Consider the following 21,164-nt stretch of genomic DNA (forward strand, 5'->3'; position numbering starts at 1 on the left):
CATCCATTTCTGCTGTTCCAGTGCTCCAGGTGTCACACGACATACCCAGCTCTACTGTTCCTTGCAGCACCAAGATCTTCGGTCTGTGCTGCACATCTAGGCTTTAGAGAGAATCCTCAATAGTGAGTACTAACACTAGCTGATCAACAGCAGTGCTCCAGACAGATGTTACAAAGATTGTTAGAACCCTCCTGTTTGTTTTTTCCATCTTGTGTTTTGCGGTCACGTGACCATCTGCCTTTATATTCCAGCTCTGCCCTCCTGGCTGTGATAGACTTCAGTGTTTGACTGTTTCTCTAGCCAGGTGCTTCAGTGCCTTTCTCTGTCAGTTCACTTGGTCCTTCTGGGACCGCTAGTACATTTTGTCAGTTTGTCTTTTTGTGTTCTGCAACAACAACTCTGTTTAGGAGGTATCCCATTTTTGTCCCAGTCCTTAGTTCTTTTAGGGACCCCTCCCCTTAATTCTATAGGTCTTCGTTCAGACTAGCCGAGGACTAAGGTGGGTCTGTTCGCTAGGAACAGGCAGTCCGCTACATCGTAGGGATTCAGCTTAGTCTTACTATAGGGACAGCTTTCCCCCATCTTCCCTTAGTTCATGTTGCAGATCATAACAAAGATGACCAGCCATTTTAGACAAAACTTAACATAAAAACTCAAGCACAGGAAGTGCCATAATGCCAAACGTATCATATGGGCATGATGAGAAGTTAAACTAAAGTTCAGGTAAACCCATGTCTTCTACTGGCCTTGAACTAACACTTGCAAGAGGCTGGGCTCTTAGCACAAGTCTACCTGCGATTGAGCCGCACTGGAGGTAAACAGTGCTATCAGGCGGCAGACCTGAAATACATCTGAGGATTGTAAGGATAAAACAGGCAGGAAACTCACTGAAGACTTTTTTTTTCATTCTTTGCCATTTGCAAAATTTTGTACCCCAAAAGTACAAAAAAAACGAAGAAAAACCCTACGAGTATAACATAACCCAGTGAGTGCAGAATAGAACAGAGCATCCGAATTGGGTTGTCTTCCTATAGAAGTTGATATACATGTCCAGATTATTGTTGCCTTACCCATAGCGCTGCTGAACAGCAAATCTCTGAATATTGCCAACAGCAGCTCTGTTACGATGTCGCCCCCTATGGTCATGTATAGAAAATTAAAAAATAAATAAATAAAAGAAAGTTTAGGAGAAAAATTCTAAAATCATAAATCAGAATCTGATTTGAATTAGTAAAGAAAAATATAGCTGAGACATTCCCTTTAAATTTTGGAGCCACAGTGCACATTAGCAGCCTCTGGTCCAGCCCTGAAGAGCAGCAGAGCTGATAAAACACATCAATAATTCAAAAGGCAAAAACCAGATGAGTTGGCAAATGTTTCATCCCCTGGGTATACATAACCGGATTCAGAAAGCGGAGATACAATCACCAATAATCTGATCTGATACTACGCTTTACCATGGAGGCTATCAGGCCATGAAGCAAAATACTAGAGAATAAACTATGTCTGGCAATTATTTGGAGATTATTGTGACTTGTCAAGTGCTTCAAAATAGTGCCAGCTCCGATATACAGAATGTGAGTAGGACTTGTGGCGATATAAAGGGGCTCTGAAATCATATCCTGAATCTAACTAATAATAATGTAAATCGTACAATCAAAGTGGGGGTTAATGAAAGAATTAGAGAAAAAAAAAAAAGGTTTAGTTGAAACTCAAATGATAAGTCTGTTTATGTGAAATGAACACCATTGTTAAGAAGTCCGCAGTGTCCATGAGTTGCGGGAGAAAGGACCACTGAGCTTGTATACATTATAGAGGACCCCCGAGCTCGTGTACATTATAGAAAGGACCCCCGAGCTCAGAGCGCTGCAAATAATAAAAACCATAGCCCGGGCACATATAAAAGACGAAGCGTCGAGTTCAGCATTTCGGTTACTAGCTTAGAGGGAGTTACAATTTAAAAAAAAAAAAAAAACACAATTTAAACTACAATTAATTTTGTAATCAATAAATCAGTCTAGTTATTCATAGTATTACAGTAATATCACAGATTTCCTTTAAAAAGGTCATAAAATATAATGCTAAAAACTCCATGTTTTAACAAAGCCTGGGAAAATGTCAGCATTTTCCACTAGTGGAGCCTTCTGGAGGAACCATCTGATTTAACTTCTACAACAGTAGGAAACAGATAATTCTGATTTTTATCAAACTAAATTCACAGTGAAGGTGGAGAAAACATGGGGTAAAGAATAAGGTGGGACCTACAGTACAGACCAAAACTTTGGACACACCTTCTCATTTAAAGATTTTTCTGTATTTTCATGACTTTGAAAATTGTACATTCACACTGAAGGCATCAAAGCTATGAATTAACACATGTGGAATTATATACTTAACAAAAAAGTGTGAAACAACTGAAAATATGTCTTATATTCTAGGTTCTTCAAAGTAGCCACCTTTTGCTTTGATGACTGCTTTGCACACTCCTTGGCATTCTCTTGATGAGCTTCAAGAGGTAGTCACCGGAAATGGTCTTCCAACAATCTTGAAGGAGTTCCCAGAGATGCTTAGCACTTGTTGGCCCTTTTGCCTTCACTCTGCGGTACAGCTCACCCCAAACCATCTCGATTGGGTTCAGGTCTGGTGACTGTGGAGGCCAGGTCATCTGGCGTAGCACCCCATCACTCTCCTCCTTAGTCAAATAGCCCTTACACAGCCTGGAGGTGTGTTTGGGGTCATTGTCCTGTTGAAAAATAAATGATGGTCCAACTAAACGCAAACCGGATGGAATAGCATGCCGCTGCAAGATGCTGTGGTAGCCATGCTGGTTCAGTATGCCTTCAATTTTGAATAAATCCCCAACAGTGTCACCAGCAAAGCACCCCCACACCATCACACCTCCTCCTTCATGCTTCACGGTGGGAACCAGGCATGTAGAGTCCATCCGTTCACCTTTTCTGCGTCGCACAAAGACACGGTGGTTGGAACCAAAGATCTCAAATTTGGACTCATCAGACCAAACACAGATTTCCACTGGTCTAATGTCCATTCCTTGTGTTCTTTAGCCCAAACAAGTCTCTTCTGCTTGTTGCCTGTCCTTAGCAGTGGTTTCCTAGCAGCTATTTTACCATGAAGGCCTGCTGCACAAAGTCTCCTCTTAACAGTTGTTGAAGAGATGTGTCTGCTGCTAGAACTCTGTGTGGCATTGACCTGGTCTTTAATCTGAGCTGCTGTTAACCTGCGATTTCTGAGGCTGGTGACTCGGATAAACTTATCCTCAGAAGCAGAGGTGACTCCTGGTCTTCCTTTCCTGGGGCGGTCCTGATGTGAGCCAGTTTTTTTGTAGCGCTTGATGGTTTTTGCAACTGCACTTGGGGACACTTTCAAAGTTTGCCCAATTTTTCTGGCCTGACCTTCATTTCTTAAAGTAATGATGGCCACTCGTTTTTCTTTACTTAGAATTTGTATTAATTTGTATTATGGCAAGATCGATGTAAATACTTGTATGCCAAAAATGACAAAAGTATTCTTGGGGTGATATATATTCTGGTTAGCCAATAAAGGTATCACCCCAAGAATACTTTTGTCATTTTTGGCATACAAGTATTTACATCGATTTTTCTGGCTAACACGGTACCACAATATAACTTTGTATTGTACATCATATTATGGCAAGAAAAAAATCAGCTAACAGTCTATTCAGTAGGACTATCAGCTGTGTATCCACCTGACTTCTGCACAACACAACTGATGGTACCAACCCCATTTATTAGGCAAGAAATCCCACTTATTAAACCTGACAGGGCACACCTGTGAAGTGAAAACCATTTCCGGTGACTACCTCTTGAAGCTCATCAAGGGAATGTCAAGAGTGTGCAAAGCAGTCATCAAAGCAAAAGGTGGCTACTTTGAAGAACCTAGAATATAAGACATATTTTCAGTTGTTTCACACTTTTTTGTTAAGTATATAATTCCACATGTGTTAATTCATAGTTTTGATGCCTTCAGTGTGAATGTACAATTTTCATAGTCCTGAAAATACAGAAAAATCTTTAAATGAGAAGGTGTGTCCAAACTTTTGGTCTGTACTGTACATTTACAGAAAACTGTGTCGCCACGTGTGTTGTATCCACCATCTAAAATAACAAAAATGCCTGACAGCGATACAGGACAGAAGAGATTTGCATCTTCTTTCTAGCACTTTGCATCAATTATGGCTTTGTGTCATTTGCATTGTTAGATAATACGGGTTAAGAACACAGAAGTACAGGAAAATAGAGAGAAAACCAATAATCCTCCAGTCTGCAGCTTATAGAACCACAGCTGATAATAGTCCCTTGTCTATAAAGGGTGTCAGACTTGGAGAAGTGAGAGAAAGCAGTGATGATGGAGGCAGGGATCCTGGGTCCTCCCATTTTGATACAGGAAAAATATTTATATTTGTACAGTGTTAGCCAGTAGATAGAAAAATATTAAGATTTGAGAGTCCTCAGTGGTTGATACCATCTTTTTAGTTAGCCATTAAAAGGTAAACTGCAAACTTTCCAAAACTACTCAGGCCTCTTCATCAGGCACAGTATAAGGCTATGTGCCCACGAAGCAGAAATGCTCCGGATTTTTTCCGCATCTCCCAGCTAGGAAAAACACATGCGGATTTTACATGCGCTTTTTCTGCCAGGTAGAAGCGTTTGTGAAGCGTTTTTCACTTGCATTTCCACTTGGAAAAGTGCTTGACAACTTGGTCACACTATATAAATCCATGCAACCGGCATGGGTTTATATAGTGTGACCAAGTTACGATGCTGCAAATGCAGCATCAATAGTAAGAAAAAAAAAATGGTGAAAAATAAAAAAAAAACATACTCACCTCTCGATGGCCGCCGGTCTCCTTTTCCGGTGCGTCCGGTGTCTTCAGCGGCTCGCAGTGGTGTTAAAGGACCTTCCAAGACGTCATTTAGTCATGTGACAGGTCACGCGACCACCAACGTCAGCGGTCACGTGACCTGTCACATGACCTTGTACCACCGTGAGCAGCCGAAGAGCCAGCAGCACCGCCGGGAGCAGACAGGGGGCCATCAGAAGGTGAGTGAGTATATGTTTATTTTAATTCTTTTTTAACTACAGGTACTATGGTACCCGGGTCTGGAGGAGTCTCCTCTTCTCCAGACCCGGGTACCAGCCGCGCATTAAATCGCATAATATCCGCATGTGTACGTATAGTCATGCGGTCCAATACAAGTCAATGGCAGCTAAAACGCCGCGATTCCGCAAAATTAATGGACGTGCTGCGGATTTTTCCGCAATGATAATCCGCAGCATGTGCACTGCACATGCAGATTATCATTGGGGACCATTGCAGACCTATTACCAAGCGTTTTTTTTAAGTGTTTCCACGGTGGACATTATGCTGCAGAAACGCTTAAAAAGCGCATAGTGGGCACGCAACCTAAAAGTTACCTTTTAATACCAGTAACGTCATGTCCATGATGCTATGATCAGGGATACAAAAATGTATGGCTACAGGTACATCTATTGCGTGGCAATGAGAATTCATCCTTGTTCTAAGTTTTTGCCCTGTCTCCCCAACATACAGACCCCCAGTTGGACATTTGCTAAATATAATTAAGTATACCGCATTAGATGTGATGCAGATGAAAGTACCTGATAGTCCTGAAGTGAGTTGGGGATATTTATCTTGTCCGTACTCAGTTCTGCTTCACGTCACTTGTCTCATTAACTGAATTATTATTGTGCCCTGTTGTGTATAAATATGTGACTCTTCAGATTTTGTGTTATTCTATGCCTGATGACGAGGCCTGAGTTGTCTCGAAAGCTTGCAATTTGTTACCATCTTTTTAGTTAGCCATTAAAAAGGCATCAACCACTGAGGACTCTCAAATCTTAATATTTTTGTGTCCTCCCAGTGATTAATGGCTGCTACCAAAGAACAATAGGTTATATACAGCTTGACATTTGTATAGAAATAACAGATAGGTTTCATTATAGTGTACCTCCAGTTTCATAAGAAAACAACTATAGCACAGGACTCTGCAGTAAAATCACTTTTAGTAAATCACTCTACTAGCGATTTTTGCCAATAACAAGCAGTACGGACCGCTAGAAGTCTGTGCTGCTGCTACACCAGACTAAGCGGCGTGCTTGTCCTGCTGCCAGGCGGCCGTCTTCAGTGCGGGAGCGAGCGTCACAGGACCTTACAGCACTCGCTATGAACTGTAGGTTCAGGTAGGTAAGAGTGATGAGCAGGACGCTGCATAGCACAGACTTGTACCGGTCCGTACTGTGGGTTATCGGCAGAATTTACTAATAGACTCAATAGAAGAATTATTACACTGCAGTTAGTGCTGCATTATGATCGTATTCTTGTGAAATTGAAGGTACGCTTCAAGTTTTGGGTTAATATCACTACAGTTCTTGAAGCATTTGATTTTTTTCCCTTTTCTGGATGAATATGGGTATACATCATATGAAAAAAAGCATTGGGATTTTTCACACTGTAACGGATCTAGTCTGTGAATGATCAGTGTTTGTATAATGTGTCAAAAAGACAAAATACTTCCTCCGACTCTCATACAGGAAGAGCTGTAAGAGCCGGCAGGTCAGGAAGCACATGTCATCACTGATGCCGAGAGAAAATTAGGAATACATCATTAGTAAACACAGGTCATGATGAGTAAGCCCCAAAAAGGGGCGAGGAAACCATGATCCCTCTACAAATCAATCACTCCTACATGACTAATGAACCATCTCTGTAGCGGTTCCTTGGTGGTAACTGTCCAAACTGTCATTATCAGTGTTATTAGCCATTACTGTGCATTCAGGGCCACATTACTATGCTGTGTTATACCGAGGAGTCTCTCCACATGCTCATAGGATCGTTTTAGGATTCATATTATACAGAAATACCTGAACCTACGTGGGGAATACAGAAATTGGGATTATGTTACTTGTACATGCAGCTACAGATGTCATACAGATACCTCATGTTCTGGATGTGGGGTGGTGGAGGAGCTAGACAGACACATTAGACTTGAAAAAAAAAAATCCACATTTTATTTTTTATTATTTTCCTGAATGAATGAACGAACAGATGGAGAGGTCATTGGAGCCAGGTTCATTGTCAGGTTATCCTCCAAATATTCTATAGGTTATTACCTACACAAGTACAAACTTAAGGCCCCATCACACTTAGCGACGCTGCAACGATCCCGACAACGGTACGACCTGTCAGGGATCGTTGCTGCGTCGCTATGTGGTCGCTGGTGAGCTGTCAAATAGGCAGGCTCACCAACGATCAGGGGAGCAGCGACATCGTTGAAAGAATCTTTCCACGATGTCCTGCTCCTGGTTACCAGCCTGCTGAAGCAGGAGCAGGCTGGTAACCATGATAAACATCGGGTTACTAGGGGCACACGCGCACCTAGTAACCCGTTGTTTATCATGGTTACCACTCTGTTACGGTGAGCGGGAGGTTACCGCTCACTTTAGTAGGCTCGTAACCATGATAAACAGCGGGTTACTAAGTGCGCGTGTGCCCCTAGCAACCCGATGTTTATCATGGTTACCAGCCTGATCGCTGCTCCCGCTGGTCACACACAGCGATGTGTGCTGACCAGCGGGAAGGCAATGACCAAAAAAATGGTCCAGGACACTTTGCAGCGATCAGCGACCTCACAGCAGGGGCCTGATCGCTGCAAAGTGTCACACATAGCGACATCGCTGGTGAGATCACTGTTGCGTCACCAAAACCGTGACACAGCAGCGATCTCGCTATGTGAGATGGGGGGCTTTACACACAATGTAATGATAAAGGCCACTCAGGTCTGCTCCCTACCAAGGAAGTAGTAGGAGTTAACAGCGACTACGCCTGACCTGGGTGACTCAGTATAACTAAGACCAGACTTTCATTCACATTGTTCAAAAACATTCCTCTCCTAATCTCAAGGAAATCTGCAGGACTAATGAGGAGCATTGGAGATAGACATAATTGTGAGGCCAACCTGTTAAGTGTCAAATCTTTCTGAGCATTGCACAACCCAATCCTGCACACAATAGGTGAGAAAGCCGATAACCCGGATAATATCTAAGAAGTATCAGCTCTTCATTTCCTATATTCCTGCTGAATCCAGCGGATTACTGCCCTAGAAGCAGGTAAGGGCACAGACAGCTCTAAGGTCTCCTCCAACGGAAAAACAAACCACATCTTACATATGGGCATTCAGTGAGACATGATGATGATAATGGATTGATATAATGGTCATTACTACACTGCTGATATAAGTAAGGGCGAATTCACACGTCAGAGAAACATGGTCCATGTACACAATGGCCGCCCATCTCCCTAAATATGTCTATGGGGCTGTGAAGATGGGGTAAGGATACCTGCGGCCAGTTCATGCATCATGGTCCATACACTGAGCGCTTTTCAAGGACGTCTGAATTCGCCTTCACTATCGCACCTACTACTTTGGAGAGAATGTGAAGTCATCTACAAACTACAGAAGAAACCCATCATTTATTCCCAATAAATGTAAAAAAAAGGTAAAGCTTGGCATGCTGGCACTGAGATGCTACATCCTACATCTTTAACCACAATGGAATTTTTTTTATAGGAATATAAAAGTGTCAGGGTCACGTCAGAATAATCCATGTATGTATAATGCAAATATATAGTCCGCACCATCATTCCAAAAATAATAGTGACTGATGTGCCTGAAAGCGTGATGGAAATAAGTACGGGATGTTTATGTTTCATGGGTTTATCACCTACAGGTAGCCCTAGCTGTGCAGATGAAGGGCCACGGATCTGCATAAGCATTTCATACGGCTAGTAGACGCAGGGCTAAGAAAGTACACTCATTCTCACAGCCCGAATTCAGGAGGTTGGAGTACTGGTGAATTCTGTGTTGCAATCCTGAATTGGCATTCAATCTAAACTATGCTCTGGCATGTATGATAAGAGATGCCTCTGATGTGGATGCCTCTGATGGGAGGAATAGGGCCAAGCAACAGCACATGTGAAAGACTTCTGTATACTAATAGATCACAGACTCAACATGAGTTAACAGTGTGAGGCAGCAGCAGAAAATGCAAACACAATTCTGGGTTGCATTAATAGAAGCATACAGTCTAGATCACGTGGAGTAATTATAGCCCTCTACTCCTCCTTGGTTAGACCTCATCTGGAATACTGTGTCCACTTCTTGGCACCACATTTTAAAAAACACATGAAGAAACCTGAGCAAGTTCAGAGAAGAGTGACCAGAATGGTGACCGGTCTACAAACTATGTCCTATGAGGAACGGTTAGAGGATTTGGGAATGATTAGCTTGCAAAAGAGAAGACAGAGGAGACTTAATAGCGGTCTACAAATATCTCAAGGGCTGTCCAGGGATCAGCTTTATTCTCATTTGCACAAAGAAAGACTATAAGCAATGGAATGAAACTAAATGGAAGCTGGACAGATGACATCTGTCTGAGATGGTTTAGTGAATCCTGCATTAAGCAGGGGGTGGGACACGATGACCCTGGAGGTCCCTTCCAACTCCACCTTTCTAAAGGCCCCGTCACACTTAGCGAAGCTGCAGCGATCTCGACAACCGTGATAAACAGCGGGTTACTAGGGGCACACGCGCACCTAGTAACCCGCTGTTTATCATGGTTACCACTCTGCTATGGTGAGCGGGAGGTTACCGCTCACTGTAGCAGAGTGGTAACCATGATAAACAGCGGGTTACTAAGTGCGCGTGCGCCCCTAGTAACCCGCTGTTTATCATGGTTACCAGCCTGATCAGCACAGATTCATCTCCACTAAAAACCAAGATCAGGAACAGAACAGACATTTATAGGACATTTCATAACTTTCCCAAATTCTTATGAAAACATTTACAGCACATCCTGCATTGTACTACTGTACCAATTTATTATAAATTTTTAGGAGTTGGGAGTCAGTCCATTTTACACTGACTCCAACTCTGAATCCACCAAAATGGACTCAGACGCCACAGCCCTGTGTACAAGTGATGAAAAGGAAAACTAGAACTTTAACAAGAATTCGTTATTTATTTCTATAAAGCAGTTTTCTCCATAATCTACAGTAGGATGCCACAGCCAAGTTGAGACGTATAGATAAGCCCTTATCAAGCTACTCTAGTTATTAACAAGATGGTTAACCGTGGGCAGTTTCACAATCACCCAGCAGGGCACAGTACAACGGTATATGCTCTGAGGAGAAAGCAGCTGGTGCAGACAGGTCCCCTCACCTATCTCAACTATAGGGAGAATTATAGGGGTGGGAGGTGACGCAACCTAAAGTTCCCTCAGATGCTGGTTTAATGTTACAGAGGAGCACCCTTCTGCTCCGAGAATAAGGAATATTTCTATTTTAATAATGCATGAGGATTGTTTCCACCGATGTTTCCTCTGAAGTCACAGCTTTTGTAGCAATATCACCATCTGCTCTCTCAGGTCAATCTGTCACCAGATTCAGGAGTCATCTTTGACTTTGGCTTTGTGAGATCTAGGTAACCTACCTAATGGAAAGGCTTAAAAGAAGCCATCACTTAGTATGAGGAATCTACCCGCAGAGTGAGGGCTACAGGTCAGCTTTCCTACAAACAAGAGATACCATCTCATCCTCCATCTACATGGCCAGCAAACAAATGACTTCACATAGCTTTCTACATACAGGAGCAGTGGTGAGAAAAGTATGCTGGGAACACACCCATAGTCAATCATGTCACGACCTCTGGATAGGTTCAATCTGCAGCATTCTGCTTACTGAGAAGGTGTGTAGAAAACAATACAATATAGAAAGTCTGGAAGAGAAGTCCAAGCCAAACACCATACAGATCCCCCACAACGTCTCCATACCTGGAGCACAGGTTGGTCAAAAAGTCATAAAGCCACTGATATTAAAACAGATGCTACATATTTAAAAAGGGTTTATTCACCTTTTGGGATAATTATTTTTCCTTAAAATTATGTATTTGGGGCCGGAAATAATTTTTCTAGTTCGGTTTCATTAAAGCACAACCTCAGCGTTTTTTTTTTACTTCAGCATTGGAGGGGTGCCATAATCAATGTCCCCTGTCCCAGTAATATAAATACCAGCCGTGGTCCAACACATGTTCCCGGCACAGCTCCGATCCCGTGCCGTCATCTTGTGACTGCAGATTTTGACTGACCGGAAGTCAGAGGTAACAGTCACAAGCTCCCAGTGTAAGTCTATGAGAACCTCGTTCTGGCCCTTATAGGCTTACACTGCGCTGTGACCTCTGGATCGCCCAGCAATCCGGCAGATCACAACCTGCAGAAGACCGAGCGGAGCGGTGCAGATAACAGATGAAGACTGCGGCTATAATAGACTGTAAGCATAAGACTAGGGGCAGGGAACTTATAATAATGACATCGTATCTGCGGTGAAGTTTAAAAAAAAAAAAAAAAAAAAAAAAAAAAGGGGAGGGGACGGTGCTCTAAAACTTTTGCACCATTTGGGTTTTACAGGTTCTTTGTTTCCCTACAGGCTCACCTTTGATGTGGTCTGTGGTCAGAAATCAGCTGAGAGGAGCTCTAACCAGTTCAGAAACGAGTCATGTACCGCCGGTTCAGACCAGGCACATATTCTTTTTTTTGTACTTGCGGTGTAAAGAGCGCTAACATTTTTTTCTCGTTCAGATATTCAAGTCATTTTTGTGTCTTTTTATCATAATACAAGGGGATCTATTTTTATGTTACAGTTATAAGTTGTTTGTTTTTTGCTGTTAGCAGATGATGTTACTGGGAAAATAAAGGAAATACGTGTCTGTATTTCTTATTTTTATTTTTTATGACCACACAACAGGACATCAAAATAATAAAAAAAAATACAATAGAGAAAACCGGCTGCAGCATGTGAACACAGACATGAGCAGCTGCAGGCTCGCTCTGCCTCCTCCCCCATGTAAATGCATACTGGCTTTCTACAGCTATTCTTTGTAATGCGCACTATAAAGAATGCGGTCGTAGCCTTAGAAGTAAATGGGCAAATAACATCTGTCTCCACAGGTCGTGCCCATTGCTAGCAGGTTGCACAAACACTTCAGACATTGGGGAGTGGTAAAAGCAGCTGTTCTCACTCCTGACCAGGTGTGATTATCATACACGTCAGTGGTCCCTTATTGTGACTTTTCTCTACCATCACCCTTTGAGTATGGCTGGGCTGCAGAACGCTCATTTTCTATCGTTATTTGCATCTTGGACTGATTATGTTGCGCAGCTGCAAGAAAGTAAACGTTTTGGATTGGGCATTTACTTCTATGCTAGGGATAAAACATCATTCTCTGCACCAGAAACAGACACTATTCAGAAACCTAAAACATATTAGCAAGACCGCTGATGGCTTCTTGTGGACTCAATTATAGCTCCGTCCTTCGTGCAACACCACCACATAATGAAGCTTTGGGAACGAATGTGGTTATATGATAAGAACACTATCCTAGTAATTCTTCCCCTAAATGCTATGGAAATAATATGGCCATGGGACAAAATAAGTGATCACAAGGTACCTGAACCCTGGTCCTCTCAGTTAGTAGCTGGGGCCATAGTAAAGCTTCACCTCCAGCTAGGAACCAGAGGCCGAGTAACTACAGCAAGTTACTAAGAAGTTCTCAGACATAACACAACATTAGTACATCACAATATCTATCCAAATAGTCAAACCAAAGAGGTAGGGGCGATAGGTTGTCCATGTGACCCATGACACTATCTGATGGGTATGGCGAGCTCTGGGAACACACATAGGTGTGGTAGGAAGACACAAGGGTTCTTAGGTCTTCATGCTCATGGTACCTGACGGTAGGGATCTGGTCAGTCATATGGACAAGAGGCAAACACACAATAGACAAAAAGACGAGCTCTCTAAAAGTATACAACCTAAGAGGAGGGGATGAGGAAATAAACTGATCAAAAGGCAGCCAAACAGGAGGGTTGAGCGGGAGAAATGGAATAGCAAGTCAGGCGTTATTCTACAAATAGACTCACATATGAAGTAGAATCATTAAAGGGGTTTTCTTGGACTTGTATATTGATGACCTATCCTTAGGATACCTAAGAACCCGACTGATCGCCTGTTTTCAGTATCACCGGATGTATGCCGTGTACAGAGCCAGGGCAGCCCTGCCCCATACATCGTGTGGTGTCCACTCGAGCATGGCAACACAGCTCCTACTAAGTGAATAGGCTGATCCATGGGGGTGCCAGATGTCAACCCCCTCCGAACTGATATTAATCACTCAATCTTAGAATAGCTCATCAATATCCAAGCAGTGGAAAGCCCTAAAAAAAAATAAAAAAAAAGTTTTAAAGTTTTTTTTTTTTAAACATTGAAGTGTTAGCCCATATGCACTAGCTCATAGACCATGATTTACACGGACCTCATGCCTGCTTGGAGAGAAAAAAAAAAAAAACACACACAGCATGGGCATGGCAATTTGGGAACTTTAAAGGCCCACAAAGTTCTGCACTGATCCTCACTTAGAAATCAGTAGCAATAGCAGATACAATACGTGGACAGAGGGGGTTCAGTTATTGGAGGAAATGCTTTTCTAGGTACATGGAACTTTACTATGCCGCCATCTGTCTCCAATTTTTATAGTAATCAAGCCCAAAAGGAATGCTATATTACAAAAGGTATTCTCCCTCACATCGCATCATATATTGGCACTAGCAGTAAGTATGGCTTTGTACTCAATGCTCCCGGGAACGCTGCGCCTGCATACAATCTACTGCTTGAAGCCTGTCCATGACGGTGACCCACATGATCAGTGCCGACTCTGCGACAAGAAACACAAACTTATAAAAAGGTCATGCAGGTCTTACGAAACATTCAATACTGGAGTAGCCTTCGTTTGGGTCCACAAGCTGCAAAATGTACCGTATTTTTCGGACTATAAGACGCACTTTTTTCCTCCAAAATTTTGTAGGAAAATGGGGGGTGCGTCTTCTAGTCCGAATGTTGGGGGGGTGTATATATATATATATATATGTGGGGTGTGGGGGGAGCGTTAGCGGTGGAGGAGCGGGGCACAGGAGGCAGCAGCCGCCCGCTGCAGCCTACACTGTCCCCGCTGCTAAAGAAAATGAATATTCACTGCTCCCCACACCCATGGGGCGTGGGGAGCACTGAATATTCATGCTCCTTAATAGCAGCACACAGTGTAGCCGCGCTGCGGCTCCTGCTGCTGCCGGAATCGCCTGTGCCCGCTGTTAAAGGACATGAATATTCAACCTTTTCTCCATGCCCATGGGTGTGGGGAGGGGGTGAATATTCATGCCCTTTAATAAGCGGGCACACGCTATAGCCCGGCAGCAGCAGGGGCGCAGCGCGGCTCCGCTGTGTGCCGGCTATGAAGGAGAGTGAAGTCACTGCTCCCCGCGCACACAGACCCGGCGTGGGGAGCAGTGACTTCCGGCAGCTGATCTCTCCATGTGAGCCGCGCAAGGCAGTGACGTCATGCGCGGCTCACATGGAGAGATCAGTGTGGGCAGACAGGACGCAGCGCTGGAGGAGAGAGAAGAAAGGTGAGTATGAGTGTTTATTTTTTTTTTATGTGCAGCCTGATGGGGATTAGGGGGACCATGCATACTTGGGTATGGATGAGGGGGCCATACAAACCAGGGTAAGGATGAGGGGGCCATACATAAGAGGATAAAGATTAGGGGTGCCATGCATAACAGGATGGGGATTAGGAGTGCCAGGCATACCAGGAGAGGGATTAGGGGTGTCAGGCATACAAGGAGAGGGATTAGGGGTGCCAGGCATACAAGGAGAGGGATTAGGGGTGCCAGGCATACAAGGAGAGGGATTAGGGGTGCCAGGCATACAAGGAGAGGGATGGGGACCACGTATAAAAGGAAGGGGGGGGATATATACCAGGATATGGGATATTGTCAGAATTGGAGGATATTACCCCTATACCAGTGTCAGCAGAAGACCCCCTCCCCCTTAAAAGTGCATCATGAGCAGATGATGCTTACATTTTTTTTTTTTTCCTCCTCTAAAATCTAGGTGCGTCTTATCGTCCGGTGCATCTTATAGTCCGAAAAATACGGTATTTATTTTACTTGCTTATGTAGCATTAATTCCACAGGGCTTTACAGACATCTTCACTGTCCCCATTGGGACTCACAATAAAAATTACCTACCAAAATGTTTTTGGAGTGTGGGAGGAAACCCAACACGGGAAGAACATACAAACTCCTTGTAGAAGTTGCCTTTGGTGGGATTTGAATCCAGGACCCCAGCACTGCAAAGCAACAGTGCTTTGATGCAAATTTCATTCATATACCACAATTGACGAACTCTGCATGTAAACCCAGTCTTAGTGTATTTATACGCTGCGGTCTTATCATGTTTTCTGTGTAAATCATGATATGACCACAACGCTGGCTGGCAAGTTGGCAGAGTTTTCTAGCGAGAGCAGGAGCACATGCAGCCGGCCTGAGAATCTCTCCTCCTGGCACATAACACGCTTGTATGCAATTCTGATTCCCATCCGGCATTCTTCATTACGTTCAGGCCTGCAGCTCTCTGTGACGTTACGCTCTTATCTAGTCTGTAGTAATAGGCCTGATGCTCAGAATTCCTGCTCTGAGGATGATGAGGAGCTGGTCTGGAGCCAGGGACAGAATGGCACCTATGTGTGTCAATAATCCCCGCTGCAGCAAGCAATCTGCCCCACAAAGCTGGCTTATATCTGCAGCAGATGTTCCCATGTGCTCAGGAGAGGAGGGAAGATACCCAGCAGCCCAGTAATACTCGCTCTGGTGGTACTAAACCAATATGCAAAAAAAAAAAAAAAAAATCACTCAGCTTCAGAGATACCGACCCGAGATTTTATGCCTAATACAAATTTGTAGCGCACCCCCCTAGAGACAAGAGGCAGATGTGACTGTAACCTCTGCGCCCCCTATAGTTACTCTCACGCACAACGCAAACAATATCTAAGGTTTCCCATTCAGAAGCTGCTTGTTAGGTGTAAAAATAATATTACCGCAGCCAAGAAAAGATTCAGCAAGTGTTTTCCTAAGAACGGCGTGGCCATGTGGGAATTCATTATCAGCTCAGCAAATCTCAGGAGTGGGGTGGCCATGGCTCCTGGGCTATAAATGATGGCACGGAAGTGATCTGCAGAACCATTGAAGCCAAACACTAGATTTTTATAAAAAATATGAATAAAGTGGAAATGATTATGATTATTAGAACAGAACTATCTGCATAGATTGCTCTACCTATACAAAAAAAATCTATGTAAATGACATTCTATCAGGAAGGAGGGTCCTTGAGAGACAAAACCAATATCTTATATGGGATCACAGACGTTCCCAGCATTATCAATGTGATATGGAGGACGAAGCTGTCTTACCTTATCCAATTCATCGTGCAGCTCTGCCAAGCTTGGTCTCAGCAACTTCTCCCCGAGGTCTGCCGCTGTGTGCCGATAGTGATCAATCCTGGGCACAGCATCAATGGTATTGTGCCCGAAGGTCCGCAGGTAATAAGTGTTCGTGTGGGTATCGTAATGGTAGTGATGACCAGTGCCTCCTGAATGTAGGCTGCCTTCACTTAACACTGTATCTCCATTCTGAAAGCTCACTCCACCTCCGCCTTCACCACTTGCCATCTCAGGAGAGCTTCCATCTGGATCAGTCGGGTCCACAAAGTTTACCCTAAATCGCCCTTTGGCTTCCTCTCCGCCTGAACCCCCCCTTCCTCTATGGGTTACAGCATCAGTCGGAGGTGGCACTGGCCCATGGTCCCCGGCAGATACTTCCTTGGATACTTCACTGACAGGATCCACTTGGAAGCGGCTCTGACTTGGAGTGGGACCCAGGGGCCTGCCCAACTGGGCATCATCCATCTGTAGTCCCTCTTCATCTTGAGTAGACAGGGTATGAGATAAGGAGGACTTCCCTGGCTCAGCCAGGGCTGATGATAACTTCGTCTTCTTTTCCATGTGCAGTTATTTCTCTGAAGATGGGGAACTGGAGGAATATCTGTAATCACATAGATAGAAGAGGGATCAGGCATCCAGTATATACTATGTACGGCCACTCTGCAGCTCTACAAGCCTCTGCTTGGCCCGGGCTGCTGTTTTGTACTGATGTTCCACCTCCTCCTACTCCAAAATACACCTAACAAAGTGAGTGCACACCCAACGCTCCCCGAGCACCACTCCTGTGCCGAAGGAATGATGAATGTGACTATTGTGAGAGCACAGGGGAGGAGAGCGGGCGTGGAAAGACGCCTCTCATTTCCATGAAGGGACAAGTAGAAGCTGTGTGCGAGCTGCCCCCACTCACAGCCTACAGGAGCGTGCACCATACCGCTCCATGCACAGGGATGCTACACTACTGCACCAGGCTCAGGGGGCCGGGGACGACAAGCAGAGGTCCAGCACCCACGGCACCTGGGGATCTGTATATAGTGGGCACCAGATTGTGGAGCAGTACTGTACACAGCGTATGCTGTAGAGAACTGTATATACATACAATATACAGTCACTGTACGTGTACACAATATGCTACACGTACAGGGACGGTCTATTGTACATGTATATAGTGCTATACAATATACCGTCACTGAGCAAGTAGTATACGAGTTTAAAATACACCTTGAAAAACTAACAGGTTAGTAGATGTATACACAGTGTTGTACAATATACTACATGTACACTGGTGGAATACAACATACGAATTGCACAATCTATACGCTGTATAGTATTACTGCGCAAGTAGGGTACAGCACTGTATATACTGTGCAGCACTGTATAGCAGCACTGTTTATCAGCGTTATATTACGGTATATTGTATCAGTGCGGAGTAAAGCAACACTGCCCTATACGGTAGTACGGCACCCGGCCCGTGGCGTGCCCACGTCCTATACGGTGCGGCGCCCGGCCCGTGGCGTGCCCACGTCCTATACGGTGCGGCGCCCGGCCCGTGGCGTGCCCACGTCCTATACGGTGCGGCGCCCGGCCCGTGGCGTGCCCACGTCCTATACGGTGCGGCGCCCGGCCCGTGGCGTGCCCACATCCTATACGGTGCGGCGCCCAACCCGTGGCGTGCCCACGTCCTTTACGGTGCGGCGCCCAACCCGTGGCGTGCCCACGTCCTATACGGTGCGGCGCCCGACCCGTGGCGTGCCCACGTCCTATACGGTGCGGCGCCCGGCCCGTGGCGTGCCCACGTCCTATACGGTGCGGCGCCCGACCCGTGGCGTGCCCACGTCCTATACGGTGCGGCGCCCGGCCCATGGCGTGCCCACGTCCTATACGGTGCGGCGCCCGGCCCGTGGCATACCCACGTCCTATACGGTGCGGCGCCCGGCCCGTGGCGTGCCCACGTCCTATACGGTGCGGCGCCCGGCCCGTGGCGTGCCCACGTCCTATACGGTGCGGCGCCCGACCCGTGGCGTGCCCACGTCCTATACGGTGCGGCGCCCGACCCGTGGCGTGCCCACGTCCTATACGGTGCGGCGACCGACCCGTGGCGTGCCCACGTCCTATACGGTGCGGCGACCGACCCGTGGCGTGCCCACGTCCTATACGGTGCGGCGCCCGGCCCATGGCGTGCCCACGTCCTATATGGTGCGACGCCCGGCCCGTGGCGTGCCCACGTCCTATACGGATACTTGATGTGTTCACCAGGGGAGGCCATATCCCTGTACATCACTGGCACACAGGGGCCCCTCCTCAGCAGTGGCAGTGTACACCGTGCCGGGTTCCGGGGCCCATACTCCGCCCTGCCCCGGCCTCCGCTCACACTTCCTACATGCACGGCTGTGGCTTGGAGACGCTCCGGTCCCGTATTTCCCGGCTCGGTGGCCGCACTCCTCTCGGCTTCAGCCTCGGTGTCTACCCGGAACATGCTGCGGTCCCGGCCACAATGACACCGCAGCTCCCGGTCCGGAGATACTGCAGGACCAGCCGCCCCATCACCATCCTCCCGCAGTAACCACCGCCCCCCGGCCGGCACATGCCATGTGAGCTCCCGGCTCCCTCCACATGGCCGCATCCCTGGAAACCATGATGAGGGCAGAGCAGGAGCCGTGGAGCCGCCCGCACTCTCCCGCCTCAGCCCCGTACATGTCCGGGAGCGCTGTCCCCCCTGGCCTCTCCCCCATCCTCCGTGTTTACCTGCGGTGTCCGCAGCCCGGAGCTGTGGCCTGGCGCTGGTTCCGGTGTGATGCTGAGAGCTGTTGAGCCGCCTCCGGTCCTCGCACTGCAGCCTCTTCTCTCCCGGTTATTTGGATGGGAGGCGCATGCGTCCACAAGTAACACCCAGCGCAGCGCCCGGATACCGGCACCGCTGTCAGGGAGGGGTCAGTGCTGGAGACGTCTGCACTGCATCACCGAGAGACAGCGACCATGTGCAGGTCGTACCCAGCGGCTCCGCTACATGACACTGCTCTGCTACATCTACATGGCTCTGCTACATGGCACGGCTCTGCTATCTCATGTAACGAGGCGCACAGTGGCTTCTGGTCATGGTGACTTCCTCTCTTCTTGGACCATCTGGCCTCCATTTGAGCACTCTTATCCCTTTATAACCTTGTGCAGATATAATTTTTGGAAGATTTTTTTAGCGGATTCACTACAAATATAAGGCTATGTGCCCACGATGCAGAAATGAAGCAGAAAATTTCTGCAGCATTTCTGCATCTCCCTGGCAGAAAAAAACGCATGCAGATTGTGCATGCGTTTTTCCTGCAGAATACATGCGGATTCACATGCGTTTCTGCATGCAGATTGACAAGTGCTTTCCAGGCGATAGCATCACTTGGAAAGTGCTTGACAACTAGGTCACACTATATAAATCCATGCAACCGGCATGGATTTATACAGTGTGAACCGTAAAAATTAAAACAAATAAAGCTATACTCACCCCGGAGGCCCCGGCGTGGCTGCAGCGCTCGTTACTGTCTGGTTCCCGGCTGCCGGCATATCGCGAGACAGAGCGGTGAAGGGCCTGCGGTCACATGACTGTGACGTCACTGCAGGTACTCAAGCGATGCCGGCATTCAGAGACAAGCCGCCGGACAGGTGAATATAACTTAATTTGTTATTTTATTCTTTTTTTACAGGTAGAATGGTACCCAGGTCTGGATGAGAGTCTCCTCTCCTCCAGAACTGGGTACCATCCGCACATAGAGACGAATAGAAGCCGCTTGTAGAAATGTACAGTCGCGGTTTCTATGCGTCTCAATGCAAGTCAATGGCGGGAGTTCCGCTGCGCTACCGCAAAATTAAATGACATGCTGCAGATTTTTGTACGCAGCATAAACGCTGCGGAAAAATCCGCAGCATGTGCATAGAACATGCGGAATCCCCTTGGGGACCATGGGGTGAGGATTACCTAGCGTTTAACAAGCGTTTCCGCTTGAAAAACGCTACGTGGGCACACAGCCTAAAAACTGCAGGAGACATAATGGAGAAGCGGCTGCTCCCCAGGGCGCCGACAGTCCTCCTGCTCTCCGGGGCGCCGACAGTCCTCCTGCTCTCCGGGGCGCCGACAGTCCCCCTGCTCTCCGGGGCGCCGACAGTCCCCCTGCTCTCCGGGGCGCCGACAGTCCCCCTGCTCTCCGGGGCGCCGACAGTCCCCCTGCTCTCCGGGGCGCCGACAGTCCCCCTGCTCTCCAGGGCGCCGACAGTCCTCCTATTATCCAGGGCGCCGACAGTCCTCCTACTATCCAGGGCGCCGACAGTCCTCCTACTATCCAGGGCGCCGACAGTCCTCCTACTATCCAGGGCGCCGACAGTCCTCCTGCTCTCCAGTGCGCCGACCGTCCTCCTGCTCTCCAGTGTGCCGACAGTCCTGCTCTCCAGTGCGCCGACAGTCCTCCTACTATCCAGGGCGCCGACAGTCCTCCTGCTCTCCGGGGCGCCGACAGTCCTCCTGCTCTCCGGGGCGCCGACAGTCCTCCTGCTATCCGGGGCGCCGACAGTCCTCCTGCTCTCTCCGGGGCGCCGACAGTTCTTCTGCTCTCCGGTGCGCCGACAGCCCTCATGCTCTCCGGGGCGCCGACAGCCCTCATGCTCTCCGGGGCGCCGACAGCCCTCCTGCTCTCCGGGGCGCCGACAGTCCTCCTGCTCTCCGGGGCGCCGAGA

The 21,164-nt window shown here is 46.9% G+C and overlaps 1 protein-coding gene across 4 annotated transcripts in view; it reads right to left on the minus strand.

Moving 5' to 3' along the window:
- Positions 1-19,358, minus strand: part of SLC12A2 (solute carrier family 12 member 2) — a 99,765-nt gene extending 80,407 nt beyond the window's left edge. For 2 of the 4 annotated variants that reach the window (XM_073676584.1, XM_073676565.1), the window contains exon 1: positions 16,422-17,261. In XM_073676584.1, coding sequence (XP_073532685.1) covers positions 16,422-17,012 — 591 coding nt within the window. In that variant the 5' untranslated portion in view covers positions 17,013-17,261. Of the gene's footprint in view, positions 1-16,421; positions 17,262-18,828; positions 18,981-19,193 lie in introns of those variants that run through there. The other 2 variants (XM_073676573.1, XM_073676579.1) reach the window with 2 other exon arrangements.
- Between the last annotated feature and the right edge of the window lie 1,806 nt (positions 19,359-21,164).

This window comes from Phyllobates terribilis, unplaced genomic scaffold (assembly GCF_046119375.1).
Source record: "Phyllobates terribilis strain yellow unplaced genomic scaffold, ASM4611937v1 Scaffold_1__5_contigs__length_1240528914, whole genome shotgun sequence".
Lineage (NCBI taxonomy): Eukaryota > Metazoa > Chordata > Amphibia > Anura > Dendrobatidae > Phyllobates > Phyllobates terribilis.